Source organism: Mchenga conophoros, linkage group LG11 (assembly GCF_057382185.1).
Source record: "Mchenga conophoros isolate Kocher_MC1m ecotype Shallow Benthic linkage group LG11, M_conophoros_male_GT1.1, whole genome shotgun sequence".
Classification (NCBI taxonomy): Eukaryota; Metazoa; Chordata; class Actinopteri; order Cichliformes; family Cichlidae; genus Mchenga; species Mchenga conophoros.
This window is the reverse complement of record NC_140536.1, coordinates 27893410-27909279: the sequence shown is the minus strand read 5'-3', so window position 1 is coordinate 27909279 and position 15870 is coordinate 27893410. Positions and strand designations below refer to the sequence as shown.

Here is a 15870-nt window from a genome sequence, read left to right as displayed (position 1 = left end):
TTTATTTATTTGACATTCCCTTAAAACACACACAAAGGCCTCATTTTGCTATCACTTTTATTTTCTGAATACAGCTAATAATAACAAAACTGAAAACATCAACACAGTCTGTACATTATTTGTGACAACATCATACCACCACGTTTCCATGGAGACAGCATATATAATATCCTGATTGGCCCTTCTGTTGCCGTGAGAGGCTGCAGTCATTGTCCAGGAGGATTTACCTGGTGAAGGAGCGAACATGTCTGCCCCTCCCACCTCCGCTCCCTCCTCCACCGCTGAACTTGCTCCCCTGAGATCCTCTTCCCCCTCCACCGCCTCCACCGACGCCTCCCCCGGCACCACCGCCACCTCCTCCGCCGCTAATCCACGACAGGCCAGTACCTCCTCTGCCGCGTGGAGCTCGATCCCGAAGAGCCAGCCGATACGCACCTGAAGTGTGGAACGAGTGAATCAAACTTTTTTTTCCCCCTATAACACCTTTAATACAGGTCAAAGCGATAAAAAAGTAAAACAAATGCAATAAAACAGAACATAAAAGACTGAAAAAGAGAGCGGTATAAAATGTAAAACTGTGTGTGTGGTCCTTACTTGCAGGGGATTGCCGAGAAGGCAGTGGCCCTCGAGTGAAGTTGCTCTGTCCTCCGCGGGGTTCACTGTAGGTCCCTCTGTGAGTAACAGCTGGAACCTGACCACTCCACGATGACCCTCGGCCTCCTTCTCTCCGAGTGTAGTTTCCTACAGAACGGGGGAAAAAAGGGGGGGATTTGTCACCCTCTGCTGGACAATTGATGTATTTTAGTTGCAGTTTGTGCAGGGCTAAACGAAACACAGTATTTCCCAGGATAATGACCAGGATTCCCTGCTGTGTGCTGCATGTAATGATGAGGCAACTATGACAATGTCCTGGCAACTATGAGACTCGTGCGTATCTGATAGTACATACCTGACAGCAGTACACCTTTAGGCTGTGGTGGAGTGAAAAAGCGAGTCTGGCTGTGGAAAGTAGCTCTGCCTCTGTTACCAGTGAACAGCCCTCTGGTGGGAGGTTTGGGGGCGCTTTTTGGAGGTCGTTTAGGAGGCAGAAGCCCTAGAGGGGTCGTAATGTCTTTAAACTCCGCTGCAACAAAGTCATCCACGTGCATGCTGGGAGGACGGGAAGTATTCTGTTTGCGCAGGCGGAAGATATCATGCGGTCGGCAGACATTCTGCCCAAACCCTCCTCGACCTCCTCGGCCACGAGGAGCAGCCATGATGTGAGCTCTCTTTGCAGGCTCGACGTAGTCAGACTTCCCACTGCAGAGACAAACACAAGATGACACCATGAAACTGATCTTAAACTAGATTCTGTGCGAATAAAAATATATAGAAATCACAATGACGCTGTACCTAGACGTAATGAACGTCTCATGCTTGTGTTTGCCCAGCCGGAAGCCTTTCGTAGGTTTTGTGTGACCCGGAGAGGACGGCTCAGACAAGAAGGAGCGCTCCAGCTCCGCCTTCAGGTCCAGTTCTGGACAACACTCCTGAGCCAGACCCACCAGATCCACCTTCACCTGCCACACAGACAAAAAGGTAATCATACATATTATATAGAAAACATAAACAGACCATGTAATGTTGTTGCTTGTGGTATTTCCAAATTCCTTACAAGCCAGAGAAGCAAAGAACCTCAACTTAAAAAAATCCTTTAAATCCCTTAAAGATAGAGAAGCAAAGAACGTTTACTTAAAAAAGAAGAGGAAGAACATAGCACTGAACAGAAAGCACTTAAAATATGTGAGAGGACTCTAAGAAGTGGATAGTAGATAAATATAAATATCCAAAATATAGGACTCATCCTATTGAATCTTCCTGTCATAGTAGTCATTTTACATCCATCCCATCCTCTTCTGCTTATCTTGGGTCACGAACCCAGAGAAACTCAGACCTCGCTCTCCCCAGCCACTCCCTCCAGCTTATCGAGGAGTTCCCTCGCCAGACCAGGTAAGACATGCCCAGAACACCTCACCCAGAAGGCGCCCAGGAGGCATCCTCGTCAGATGCCCAAACCCCCTGGACTGGCTCCGTTAGATGTGGAGGAGTAGCAGCTCCAGTCGGAGCGCCTCTCAAACAACTGCACTCCCTATCACTCACCCCATCACTAAGGGAGGGGCCAGCCACAACAACTGCAATTTTGTAGTTACACCCATATGGTGCACAGTGAATCAAATACTTTTTTACAGACCATGATGCTCCCACTAAGCTAACACGGTAACAGCAACAAATATTTCTTTTTGACTCGATATACCAGAGTTTCAGTAGCAGAAAAGGATTCATAACTGCTGGTGATGTGAAAAAATTCTACATCAACAAAGATCAAGTAAAAAAAAAAAAAAAAAAAAGCAATAATACAAAAACGCATAAAACAGTGAATAAAACAGAAGCTGTAATCAAATTTTCATCCAAAAATGATTAACCATAAATGTGCACGCCAAACATAAGCTCTAGAGATTCTTGGAAATGTACACACACACACACACACACACACACACACACACACACACACACACACACACACACTCTTACCATATCAAGGTCTGTTTCAATGTCATCAGTCTGGAACGGAGAGAACCACAGAGCCTTCAGCTGCTCATCCAGAGCTTCAGACAGAATGAAAACCGTCCTACAGACAATAAAGGCCCAGGGCAATGATCAGTTTACCGTTCCCATTAATTTTTCACATGGCTCATGTGTAAGTGGTTGTTGTTATGAATATCTGATTCAATCAATCTGTCACCGCAAACTGCGATCCTCCCTCGCTCCAGCTGTATAAGCTTCACAACTCGAAGTGATGAGGAGAAAATGATTCAGTATTAATACGTCACGCGGAGGACCAACCTGTGATTAAACTGGGCCCCGAGTGTTTCTGGTGCTGGCAGAGTGGGCTCGGTGTCAGCTGCAGGAGGCGTGTCTGTGGCCGCCTGCAACGTCTGCCTCAGAGCAATCACGTTCTCCAACATGGTCTCCAGGGAATCATCATCTTTACATAGTTTCTAAAGACATAGACAAAAGCATTGAAAGTTTGAGGTCAAGGCAGCCCGGACCTTTATTTTGATAAACACAATGTACTTGTGTGCATCTTTCATACCGCTATCTGTTTTTCCAAAGCAGGTATTGGATGTGACTCTGACTCCTCCCACTGGAGCAGAGCTTTCATTTCAGAGCCCGACAGCAACCGTGGAGGAACAAAAGCAGGATCCTCGCTCGAGCCGTGACCCTCTTCAGCACACTGGATTAAAACGAGGACAGGTACAGAATGAAGAGCAAATATGATTGGAGATAAGCTGGAAAAAGCTTGAGAAAAGAAGCGATTATCAGAAGGACAAGACAAAATATGCAATGAAAAAGCCTTTCCTTTATGCGGAGCCAGTCATTTCTGTGAGGTGATGCATTATTAATAGAGCTTTTTAAAAGCGGCTGCAGAAGGAAACTCTTAGAAAAGGAAAACTAAATTACTAGCATGAACACGTAAGGACAAGGAGGAATGCTTTCAAAGAAGCGACGTCCTTGCTGTAGTCTCTTTTGTAGTCTTTTGTCCAAATATTTTTCACAGAAGTAACACTTACTTAAAAAAAATGATGCTGCTTACACTTCTGATTAAACACCAACCGACTCTGATCGGCTCCTCTTTATGACTCCGTCTCTAAAGAGGATTGTTTGTTTGCTTTTATTGTTTAGGGCTCCTCCAGACTAATCATTTAGCTGTACGTATTCCTTCAGTGCTTCATTTGTTTTTTTGAAAAACTGCTCTGTTCTCAAACAGATTACCTTTAATTTAATGCTGAGCCTTTCTTCTGTTTTTATTGTCAAATATACAGTTTTATTTATTATGTTGTGATTTGTGTTTGCTGTATTGCTTTGTTCTCTGTTAGTTTAAAGGGACAGGATCCTGATTTTAATGATCATCTAAGCAGTACTTACCATTGGTTCTGTGTGGAGGATCTGCCTGAGAAAGTCGAGCAGAGATGAGAGCAGATCTGCTGAGTCTTTGTTGAAGGACAACACCAGCCTCTTCAGCAGCGAGCACAGCCCAGCGCCATGTTTCTTCAGAGCACTGAAACAGAGATAATCAGAGGTAATCAACGTCTCCTTTAACTAAGACAAAGGCACAGTGTGCCGTAGCAACATGGCAGGGTGGTATTGGTGGGGAAGCAGTTACGCCAAATAAACAAGAAAAGGTTCTTGTTTACACTTTGAGGTGGTAGAGTCCGTAGTCGTGCTCTGTGAGGAATGTCAAAGTCCTGATGCAGGTGAGGAGGAGGGGCACGCTGCTCTCTGCGTTCCCCAAAACCTCCAACAGAGAACTGCACACCGATGACATCATCTCTCGTCCCGGAAGTGCATTGGCCAGCTGCTCAGCCTCTGACACACAGCTTTCACCAGGTGGAGACACCACGAGAGAAATGTCCTGGTGAAGACAGTTTTACAGTTTTTAGTATTTTTCCATTAAAAGATTTATTTTCTTTTTTAAATTTGTGTACTTCCAGCTTTACCTGGTCACACAGTGACTGTAATATTGTCCCCACTAGTACACTGCACTGCTGCTGATGTATGGAGTGATCCGTTGGAGGAACCAACAGAGACAACAACAAGGGGAACAGGTCGGCCAGCTGTTCATCTCCAGAAACTGACCCGGACAGCAGATGCAGTGTTGCACTCTTACAGGCTCTCTGAGACACCAGAGTATCCATCAAAGAAAGGAGCCGCAGGACCTGGGCCCAGGAGACGCTTTTTCCCTCTGCCCTGCAAGTAACAGGTTACAGACATTTGAAATATGATTTACAGGAAAAAACACAGACGCTATGTTGATGTGTGAGTTTGTGCATCCTTCACTCACGGCTGCAGCTCCTCCAGTAGGAGCTCCAGCAGGGTCTTCATGATGTGTGTTGCAGTGGGTGAAGACAAGTCTGCCAGCTGAACGCACACTCTCCTGAGTATGGCCAGGAGAGGAGGGCAGGTGGTGGTGCACACACATTTGAATGCCTCGGAAAACACTTTCCACTGTGCGCGAATGTGCATGCTCCACAGCTTCCTTGTGTTTAAGGCTACAGCCACATCTTGGACTGATGTCACCTGTGGAGCCAAAGGCCTTCTAATATTAATGTGTGTATGAAGACAAGAATATCAGAGCAGGTTAAAGCGCAGGATAGAGAGAGTTACCTGAGTGCTATGCATTGGCAGTGGAAGAGGCAGAAGCTCAGACAGCAGTGTCAGACCAGAGAAAAGGCCTTCAGAAGCTTTGAGAAGTGAGCTCAAAACCTCCTTTAGCATCAGAGACCACGTGTTGCTGGCCAGAGTCTCTTCTGTATGGGTCACCTGTAGCATGACACAAACATGGTGTCTCTTAAAAATCTCAACTGAAGCCCCATTTAGTATCAAAACTGTTATCTGATGCCGCACACACCTCCTCATTAACACCCTGCGTAAAGGTGAGCAGGACGTCAACAATGAGCACTTGCACTCTGGTCTCCTCCCCATCAAGACGCCCAGAAGCAGGAATGGAGCACACTATCATGTGAAGCGTCACCAACACGCTGGCCACGCGAGTGTCCCTGAACTGGAAAGCTCCGCCGCGCAGCAGCTCGGTGAGCATGGTGCGAAGCAACCGCAGCGTGCTGATACATATACTGAGGATCATGCAGCGCTGCGGCGTCGGACCCATGTGCCCGTGCACGCGCCACGGCTGCAGTAACACGCTGCATAGCTTCTGCAGGACACGCACACACGTATCGAGACCCTCCCCAGAGAAAAGCTGGACTCCTGCAAGGCTCCACTTCAGATCCCTCTGCTGACCTGTGGAGTGGAGAAGGAGCTGCTGAAAAACCATCTAATCTAATCTCAACATAAAGTGAAAACTATAAAAAAGCAAACAGAATAAAAACAAAGTCATATTTGGGGTCAAAGTTTGGTTGGGGTCCTTACCTTCTACAGCAGGAGGTGGGCAGGCGATGTGACAGAGGACCCTCAGAGCAGTGACCAGCCCGGTTCCCTCAGCAGTTAACACATTTTCTACATTCTGGAGTCAAAAGAAAACCATGTTCAGGATGACAAACCGCTTTGAAAAATACATCACAGAGCACTTCAGTGAAGAGTTAACTTTTTTTATCCCCCTGGATTTTTCTGTGGATTTCAGAGATGTGAGTCAGCTTACCAGCTGGTGTAGATGCTTATAAGCCAAAAAACATTTCATTTACTTTACCTTGCAGAGTGTTTAATGAGTGAGAGCTCTGTACCTGTTTGATATAGTCGATAAGGGTGGGAATGCTGCCAATCTCAAAGCGAAGCTTCTCCACTGGCTCCAACCATTTACTGAGCTCTAAAGAAACGCACACACAAAGACACTCAAACAATTAAAACTGTCTTATATAGAATGCAGAATGCAATGATTTGCAAAGCAAATCTCATAAACGCACATTTTATTCTCCTCCCGAGGGCATATGTGAGGGTAGAAACCAATGAGCTTGATTTCATTTTGGAGAAAATCGGATCAAGATCACAAAAAATGTAAACAATATACTAAGGCTTGGGGGACATCGTTGAGACATGTTTACTGTGTAACATCCCCTCTTTTAACAGCAGTCCATAATCTTGAAACTGATGAGCCCAGCCGTTGTCCGAGTCGTGTTTGACATAAGATTTTAGCAGCTCAACAGCACCGAGTTTTCTGTGCGGCGTTTTAGGTTTCATGATGCTACAAATGTTCTCATTTGGTGAGAAGTCTGGACTGCAGAGAGGACCGTTCAGCACCAAGACTCTGCTCCTATGAAGCCATGCTGCTGTAACAGATGCAGCAAACAGTTTGGCATCGTCTTGCTGAAAAATGAAAGGCACTCCCTGAAAAAGAAATCATCTGGGTGGGAGCATGCATGCATGGTACCTTTCCTGATGTGTAAGCTGACATACCATAAGAGATGGAAGCGAGTACTGAGCACTGACAACAAGCTAGATGATCTCTTCAGTCTGGAGAACATGGTGTCCGTGTTTTCCACTTTACCTCTGTACATTTTAAACAAACTTTGGCCCAGAGGAGACAGCAGTGTTTCTGGATCATGTTCACAAAGGGCTTCTTCACTGCATGACAGAGCTTTAACCTGCATGGTGAAATGTGTTTACATTTCTGGAAGCCTTCATGAGCCCATGAAGTGATTTCAATGACAGAATCGTGCCTGTTTTTAATGCAGTGCCACCTGAGATCAGCGGCAGCGATACTGATTTTCTTGCGCTCAGATATTTCTCCAGATTCTTGGAATCATTTAAAGATGAGACAGTCAAATTCTTTACAATTTACATGTTTTTGCAGACCAATTCTTACTTCTAAGAAACTCAGCCTGTCTAAGATGCGTTTTTTATACCCACTCATGTTACTGACCTGTTGCCAGGTAACCTAATTAGCTGCAAAATGTTCCTACAGCTGTTTCTCTTACTTTTCCAGTCTTTTGTTTCCCTCTCCCATTTTTTTTTTAAACATGCAGCATCCCAAATATATTTGAGCTGGCACTTAAATATAGTTGTGACATTGATGAGAATTACCCTGTAACTTGGCATTGGTGTCATCAGCCTTGGCTATAGAGAGCAGCGGAGCGGCATATTGTTCCATCATCCGCAGCTCATTAGAATTCTGCACCACCAGTAAGACCAGCATGCAGGCGTAGTTATATGTCACCGCTTTGCGAGCCTTCCCCTCACTAACAGAGGAAGAGAGACAAAAAAACATGAATTTATACTGAAGTCAAATCAGAGAACAAGAAAAAAGGTTGGGGAGAAGAAATGGTAGGGAATAACAAGTGTACCCCTGTCCGTCCTTGCTGTGGTGCTGGAGCAGCGTGACCAGACAGGAAAGGTTGTTATCCAGGCTGAAAACATGAGCTACGGCGCTGCGTCCAGTCTGCGTAAAGGTCATCAGGTAAAGCGCATGGAGCGTGCCCAGTATATCTGGATTGTCACCTTCATCTAGGCCTGCACCACCGTCTCCTCCTGTAGCCACATGGCTCATGAGTTCTGACACGCCTTGCAGAGCATGCAGGGCCTGTATCAGCCACACGCCAAAGCCCTCTTCACCGCACCCTGGCCCAATCAGACCCGCTTCTCCCCCAGTACACATGCTCTCCTCTGCCTCGGACTCTGCCATCGACGCCAGGAGGCGCAACAGCAGGTTGGTGGGTGTGGGCTGGGCGAGAAGGAAGAGCAGACCCGACTGGGTGAGCGACAGGAAGCGCAGAAGCTCTCTGACAGCTTGAGTGACCCCAAGATGGCCGGCTGCAGCAGCTGCTGACAACACCACCGTTGTGCTCTCCAGAAAATGACATGCATGCATATACCTGAAAGAGGTCCAGGGCAAAAATACACATGTATTAATGTGTCTAAATTATATTTAAATTTATGCTACACTGTGATGCTTATGTCTTAGTATGTACCTATACAGTGATGGGTAGGGGTTGTCCCTCTCCTGTGGCCCTGTAATTCTAGCAGTAGTGGGGAAGGCTTTCCCAGGAGGTTGCACCATGCAATGAGGGGCTGTTTCTAGCAGGTGATGTAGCTCTTCCAAAGCACCTGCCAACCTATCGAGCTCTGCCTCACTCAGAGCGGTGGAGCTTAGCGAAGGCTCCTCTTCCATAGGGCTCTCTGCATCATCCATCTCCTCCTGAGGATGATGGCCAGGCAGGATTACCACAAAAACATTCTCAGCCACTGAAACATATATGAAAGTGTGGGTGTGAATGGGTGTTGTTACCTGTTGTGGTTCACTCAATGCAGCTGCTGCATGCTGTAGGTCAACCAGCACCTCATACATGTGGCTTTTCTGTAATATAGCATTTCCAGCTGTTATGACCCTCACCGTTTCCTCATGCAGGAACAGCTGGACCAGACGCTGTGAAGCAGGATAAAGTATAGATGGTCAGACTTGATCAGTCAGAGGAATTATTTCAGACACAATCATCTTAATTTAGATGTGCATAATTTAAAGCTGGTTTAATATTCAATTCATTCTCTAGAAACCAACAAGAACATCTGTATATGATGGAAATAAAAGTAGATGAATGATGATTGGATATTTCTTGCTAACCTGGTAGCCACTCTTCTCTGAATTTCCTGCATGTAGGAAGGCCTCCACCCCTGCAGGAGCGCTGATCAGAGCATCCAAAGCTCTTAGGATACTCAGCTTCAGTGTGGAGGAGACGTGGTCTGTATGGAGCAGCTCCAGCAGCACATTCAGAACCCCTTCATGCAGCAGCATCGTGAGACCCTGAGGACACTCTGCCAGGTATGAAGCTAGCTTAGCACCAGCCTTCAGCTGTCTGAGGTTAAGGGCAATGGGCTGTTTGAGAGCAACCTCCATACTGAGAGCTTGGAGAGTCCACTGGACTAAAACTCTAACAGAGTCCTCTATCTCTCCCTCTCCCCTTTTAACTAAATAAGCCAACCCTTTGGCCAGAAGTCCAGGAGCCTCTTCCAGAGCACTGACCCATCGTGCATCTCTGTCATCACCAATACTAGCTAAGAGTTCTTTCAGCTGAGCCACAGCCTCAGCTTCCTCTCCTCCTGCTGGTCCTTCTGCTCCACCTGCCTCCTTGGGCTCCTCCACAGTGGCCTTCTCAAACTGTATATCAAAGCGAGTTTTGTATGGAGGCGTGAAATAGAGCAAGGGTCGGAGTTCTCGTTCATATGGGTCGTACTGGACCGGTGGAACAGATGCAAGATCCTCAGGAGTGTAGTCCATGTCAAAGTTCTGCAACTTGAAGCTGCCGTTATCCAGATCGTCCTCATCGCTGGAAATCTGTTCATAGCCATCATTATCTATAAGAAGGTGGAAAGGTTGTTTAGGAGGGAGTTTATTCACTTTAAAAGCATTATAAAAATGCATCATCTGTTTCATAATAATGTATATAAAACCGAGTGAGAATAAGGAGGCCAGCGGAAACTATATAGTCCCTCTCATACAGAGCTGCATACACTCACAAACCTGGCACCACCTGGCAGCATCACTCACAACATGCAGGGTTAGTTTTGCATGCATGACAGAAACTCAGCGACGGCTGTGAGGACGTGTCAGGAAGACATCCACATGTCGGCTTATGAAGTCTAACCATAAGCCTTCAGAGCTGCCCTCAGGGGTGTTCTGAGAGTTTGCACCACCCAGCAGTTCGAGATGGATGCAGCATGCCAGAGCACACACTCTCTCACTCTCAGTCCCAAATGGACCCTGCTCCCGTGGACCCGAGATATCTGGCAACCACGAGCAGAGTTGATTTTCTAGAGGAGAAGCGTCCATTTGGGTTTGCAGACAATCCTACTCTTGCATAAGAACTCCCCTACCTTCCTCCATCTCCTCTTCCTCGTCCTCACCCTCATCCTCCTCCTCCTCTTCTTCATCCTCCTCCTCCGGCGCACTCCCCTCAGTCCGTGTATCTTCTTCCTCCTCCTGCTCCTCCTCTTCCTCCTCCTCCTCGGCCTCTTCTTCTTGTTCAGCATCCGAGTACGTCTCGTCAGCGGGCAGCGATCTTTCAGGCGACACGTTCTCCAGGTAGTCGTCACGGCCCTCGGTCGGCTCTTCCTTGGCCACGCCCACTGTAGATTTTACAACAACACACACGGCACACAAACATACAGAGTACAACCCATTTAATAACAAGAACTCATTAATAAATGATACTGTATCATTCTTATTGAGAATGTGTTACATTTCTTCTGCACAGCTATCTCCCCACTCTTACACTAACCAACAAATCTTATCACCCCATTGTTAAAGAGTCTGCACTGGCTTCCGGTTAAACTTGGGTATACGTTTAAAGTCTTGGTTCTTACTTTAACAGCCTTATGAGGTGAGGCCCCCACTTATACTGTCTATCCACCCCATTTTTCTAAGCAGGATCCTCAGGTCCGCAGATAGAGGTCTTCTAGTGATTCCACGTACCTTTCTGAAAACTACGGGGGATTCATAACCTCAGTGTCAAAACTGGAACAGCTTACAAATCTCTCTCCGCACCCTTGACTCTCTGGCCTTCTTTGAAAAACAGGTTAAAACCTATCTACTAAGAAGTTTGGTTTTGACATTGTTTGTTTATTTATTTATTTATTTTTCACCTCTCTAAAACACTTTGGTTCTGGTCTTACAAGGAGCTATATAAATAATTTACCTACTTACAATTTATCTTAGCGGGAGGAAGAACTGAGCGTAACTCTAAACAGAATGAGTTTTATATGACCTTATGTTTTCATATTTTTACATCATTTTTTAGTATGTGGAGAATTTTTCTATATAAAGAAACACTTTATTATTATTACTAATTACTGTCTCAGCAGCTAAAGCAATAGCCAAATACGTTTTTTAAAAGTGGCTGAAATAGTGAGATATATTATAGTTCATACCCGTCATTTGAACCTGCTCCTCATCATCATCATCCGGGGGTGGAGGACCAGGTGGGGTGCGAGGCCCTCTGGGTGCTGGTCTTGGTGGGCTGCCATTGTACTGGTCATCTTTTTCCCACTCTTAAAAGCACAATTTAAAGTAGGAAAATGTGGGAGAAGAAGAGATTTACAGGTTTGCAATCACTATTTTTTTCCTAGTCTTGGGGAGGTTTCTGCCCAATGAATGAATGTATTTCTCGTGACGGTCAGTTTTAAATCACCTTGTTTAAGGATCCTCTTGAGCCCGCTGGGCTGTTGAGGGGGTGGTGGTGGAGGGGGAGGAGGTGAGTCTTGGTCGTGTCCATGCGGCCGCTCCGCTGTCCCGTACACCGCAACAGTCAGAGTTGTGTACCAGCCACGCAACACTAGGCCATCTGTATTCACCTGCATGAACAAATCCATTTAATTATCCACGAATCAGCAGGGTGGGAAGAAGAATGAAAAAACCTACTCGTCCATGAATGACCATTTACCTTTCCGCTGGGTCTGAACACAATGGACTTGTTTTCATCATATTCCAAACTGAGGGCAGAAAGCAAGACAGAGCAGGTTAAAGCGAGAGTGCTGATATGAACCAGTGCTAAACTAACATATGTTTGTTCCTCATGAGTCTCTGTGTTTATTTTCAGCACGTGAGTTTAAACTAGCATATAATTGCTGTGTAGCTATGTCTAAAACACACATACACCCGCACCGTGCTCTATATCGCACTCTGCCCTTACTTGCTTACTACTTCTAATAAAAGGCATTTACCTTTTTATGTGACAGGTCACATGACATGATGACCTCTTCTAAAATTATAATTATCTGGTTCAACTGGTCACAACATACTGACATATATGGTAGTTATTCCAAGCAGATACAGTAGTTTGAGGGTTTTACAAGTCAAACAGGTCTTAATCAGGCTTCATGTTAGATTGATTTCTTATCTAAGAAATGTTGTTCATAAATATTACATTCACATCTATTAAAAATTTGTAAGATACTATGAAAGCAATCACACTGGTTTGAAAAATCTCCTCCCAAACTTCCCAGTAGGGATAATAAGTCGGGTGTGTTATGTTTGCACAGTTTTTTTGTTCTTTTTTAATAACGCTGACACAATGGCCACCTTTAAGTACAGGCTTACGCTCTGGTGCTACTGCATATACCTGTGTTATTATGAGGTTAGAACAAAAATACTTGACTCAAACATTCCACCAATCACCTATTTCACTGAGACCTTGACATTTTTTCTGCTGCAGTGTGGGCACGGTTTCTGGAGAGACCAGTTGACCAAGCATAAGAACAAAGACACCTGAATATGGGAGCGTGCGTGAGAACAGGTCTCAGATGCTACCGTGACTGGTTCTACAGGTGAGACAGACTTTTTGAGATTGAACCAGGAAATGGAGAGGTAGAGAACGAGAAACGGTTTAAAAAACAAAACAGGAGAGGGGAGAGTGAAAATAATTCTCACCTGCCCAGTCTGTGGAAGGTGGGGCTGTTGGGTTTGGTAACATTATTGAAGAACAGCTCCAACTGGAAGGCATGAGGAGAAGTCTCTCTGGAAACAAAAAAAAAAAGAAAAAAAAGAATCAGGACTCGAGTATCCAGAGGACCTTATAACTCTGAGTGACCCATCAACGATACGATGTGCGATTTGATATTAAACACTCAGTTGTAGCTACATTTGTAGGTACACAAATAGAATTTAATGCCTTTAATTCAACAAAAAACGGATCATAGTAGCTATGATAAAAGTAGCTTTTATGGCAGAACTTTGAACCAGATGTTACTTATACATCATGAGTTTCATGGATTTCCAGAAAATAAATGCACTTTATCATAATATCAATACTACCACAATGCATACCAATGCTAGAGGACTGTGCATTCTTGAGTCTGTTCATTGAGCTAAATTACATCACTCAGCAGGTTTGGGGGAAATTGAGACCTGTTCAACAATGGAGCTCAGGTGTCAAATGCACACACTTCTTTATTCACAGAAGCTTCTCCATTTCCCCCAGACACACACATTTATCTCAGGTATCCATAGCAAAAAAACAAACAAAAAAAACAGCGACCCCAAGACATCTCTAAAGGCAATATAGCAATAACACCGAAGGTTTTTTGCAACTCAAAACCAATTCAACGTTCGCTTTTCTTATATAATTCTGATTTCTAGTATTGGGACAAAGATGACACCATTGAGTATTGCCTCTTTTCCACTAGCACCTACTTGACTTTACCCAGTTTTCAGGGGTTTCCATTAAGTGGTAGTACCAGGTGCATTTTAGTACTTGGCCAGGGTACCAAACGACTTGAGTCGAGCTAAAAATCTGACACTAACAGACTGCATGTCATTGATTGGCCAGAGAATGATATCACTGGATGAGTCAGACGCCTTCAAAAGACTCAAACATGCCATTTTTAAAACTCAGCAACGATGGAAATGCAAACAAACCAACGCTGTGATCCAACAACGAGGTTCAGATATTTTTGTGCTAAAGGTAGCCAGAACACTGTTGTGTTTGTGGCAAGTACAAATGATATCAATCAACTTTCGGGCCACATTGCTATAACGGGCAATAAATGGCACTTTTCTATCCTAAACAGGAATTTATGCTTCAGCTGAAAACATACGCCATGACCTGACAGTTTTTGAATTTATTGGTGACAGAATAACAATTGTCACTTCAGCATGAGAAAAAATAACCATAGATATAAAGACTCAAAAATGTCAGCAAATTCCTGGAGGGAGATTACCAAAACTATCGGAATGGACTTAAGGGAAGGTATAAAGAAGTGGAACAACTACAAGGACAAAAGGCCCCACAAAAGGCTTTAAAAAACAAAACAAAGTCACATCATTTCATTTGTTTCTATCAGCTGGCAACACATATAAAACACCGGGACATCACTACAAGGTAATTAATATGTAATGCACCAGCGCAAGCGTCAATGCCAGCATTGACATCAGCCATTTATGTAGAGTGTTGTAAACTTTACAAAGATTCCCCATAGAAGTCTGAATCAGACTTGGCTCATGACTCAAAGTGCTTTAGCCTATGGCTTTTAAGCACTTTCTCACTATCATGCACAAATCAATGGATTCATCTGAGGCAATCTGTGTTCTGAAATGAAACCTTATCAGTTCTATGCAGAAGTTAAAGGTTTCTCTGCACAATTCTGAGGTAAAATGGTCCATTGAGTCATGTAAAGCTCAGGTTGTGGTTTTGCTTTAGTAGAAGACTACATTGAGGAGGACGGTAGCCACACTGAAATGGTGTTTGCCTTTTAAAGGTACAGTCTCAAAATTAGTAAAAAGACAACAGTGCAATATACATGCTGGCAACGCTATTAGAATTCGTTTGGCCTGACTGGGTGTAGCCAGTAAGATGCATGAGTGTGTTTTCAAGCAGGGATGGTGAATCTTACCCAAACGCTCTGCTGTCAGGTAGGTTACTATGAGCTTTGATCCCTGGAGGAATGACCCGCACCTCTGTGATCAGCACCCCGCAAGGAAACCGCACCACGTCTATGTTGGTTAACTGAAACAAAGGAGACATGATTGCTGATACAAACAATGATGAAATGTTTCATTTATAACCTACGCCTTCCGCATTAGTCACTTTTACTCCCGCTTCGAGGTAAACATGCTCCCTGACACTTTAAAGTTAGCATTAGCCACCTGGCTAACCACCAATCAAACTGTGCAAAGACACAAAAGACGGCAACTCTTTGAGCTACTAATGTATAAGGATTAAATTCACATCAAACAAACGCGTTATGTATAAACGGGCAGCTGTGCAGTAATCGCTGCTTAAAACCAGGATAATGACATCACATAGCTGCTAAGGTTAGCTAACGGCGTTAGCCTGGAAGTTAAGCATCCTTCCTCAAAACTCCTGAACGCGCTTGAAACTAACTTTTAATGCAGGTAGTCATGGAGTAAACATAAAAGCGTGTGTTTAAGTGTTAAACAACACTACCTCTGCACTCTGATGCTTAAACGTATCCAGAAAAAGAAGCTCCGTTGAAGGGTCCCCCGCCATCGCTCCACTGCTATCGGCCGGGCCAGGGGTAAACTTCCGGATTAAAGTCAATACTTCCGGAGCAAGCACCCCCCCTACAAAAACAAAACAAAATAAATAAAATAAATAAATTATTATTATTATTATTAGTAGTAGTAGTAGTAATAGTTGTTGTTGGTATGAGAAATTTAGTTGGAAAATTCATATTTGCTTCGATTTAGATTTAGGAGAGAAAAAAGTTGAAAAGTGTTCTGAAGGATATTTCTTTCTTTTGTAAGACATTTTATTTTGTATTTAAAAAAGTTTAAATCAGTTAATCATATCAGAAAATCAGAATTTAATAACTTTATGATTTAATAACATGATAGCTCCACTTGGTCTGTAGTAGTATTTTTAAAACTGA

At 44.3% G+C, this 15870-nt stretch overlaps 1 protein-coding gene across 6 annotated transcripts; it reads right to left on the bottom strand.

Annotated features, from left to right (window-relative positions):
• Positions 1 to 40: 40 nt before the first annotated feature.
• virma (vir like m6A methyltransferase associated) lies at positions 41 to 15516 on the bottom strand. Of its 6 annotated transcripts, none has more exons than XM_085292177.1 (27): positions 15426 to 15516; positions 14872 to 14984; positions 12911 to 12997; positions 11925 to 11973; positions 11673 to 11835; positions 11413 to 11532; positions 10360 to 10611; positions 9110 to 9840; positions 8777 to 8914; positions 8460 to 8686; positions 7836 to 8363; positions 7576 to 7730; positions 6279 to 6361; positions 5968 to 6061; positions 5450 to 5838; positions 5206 to 5361; positions 4883 to 5118; positions 4539 to 4788; positions 4236 to 4453; positions 3967 to 4099; positions 3134 to 3274; positions 2884 to 3038; positions 2572 to 2668; positions 1393 to 1559; positions 950 to 1299; positions 595 to 741; positions 41 to 483 (listed from the first exon to the last, which is right to left on the bottom strand). In XM_085292177.1, the coding sequence occupies exons 1-27, from the start codon at positions 15486 to 15488 to the stop codon at positions 224 to 226; spliced, it is 5502 nt and encodes a 1833-aa protein (XP_085148303.1). In that variant the 5' UTR covers positions 15489 to 15516; the 3' UTR covers positions 41 to 223. The 6 variants fall into 6 exon arrangements, with proteins under 6 accessions (XP_085148303.1, XP_085148305.1, XP_085148304.1 ...); XM_085292179.1 differs by having other exon boundaries at positions 41 to 435; XM_085292178.1 differs by having other exon boundaries at positions 10390 to 10611.
• Positions 15517 to 15870: the final 354 nt, after the last annotated feature.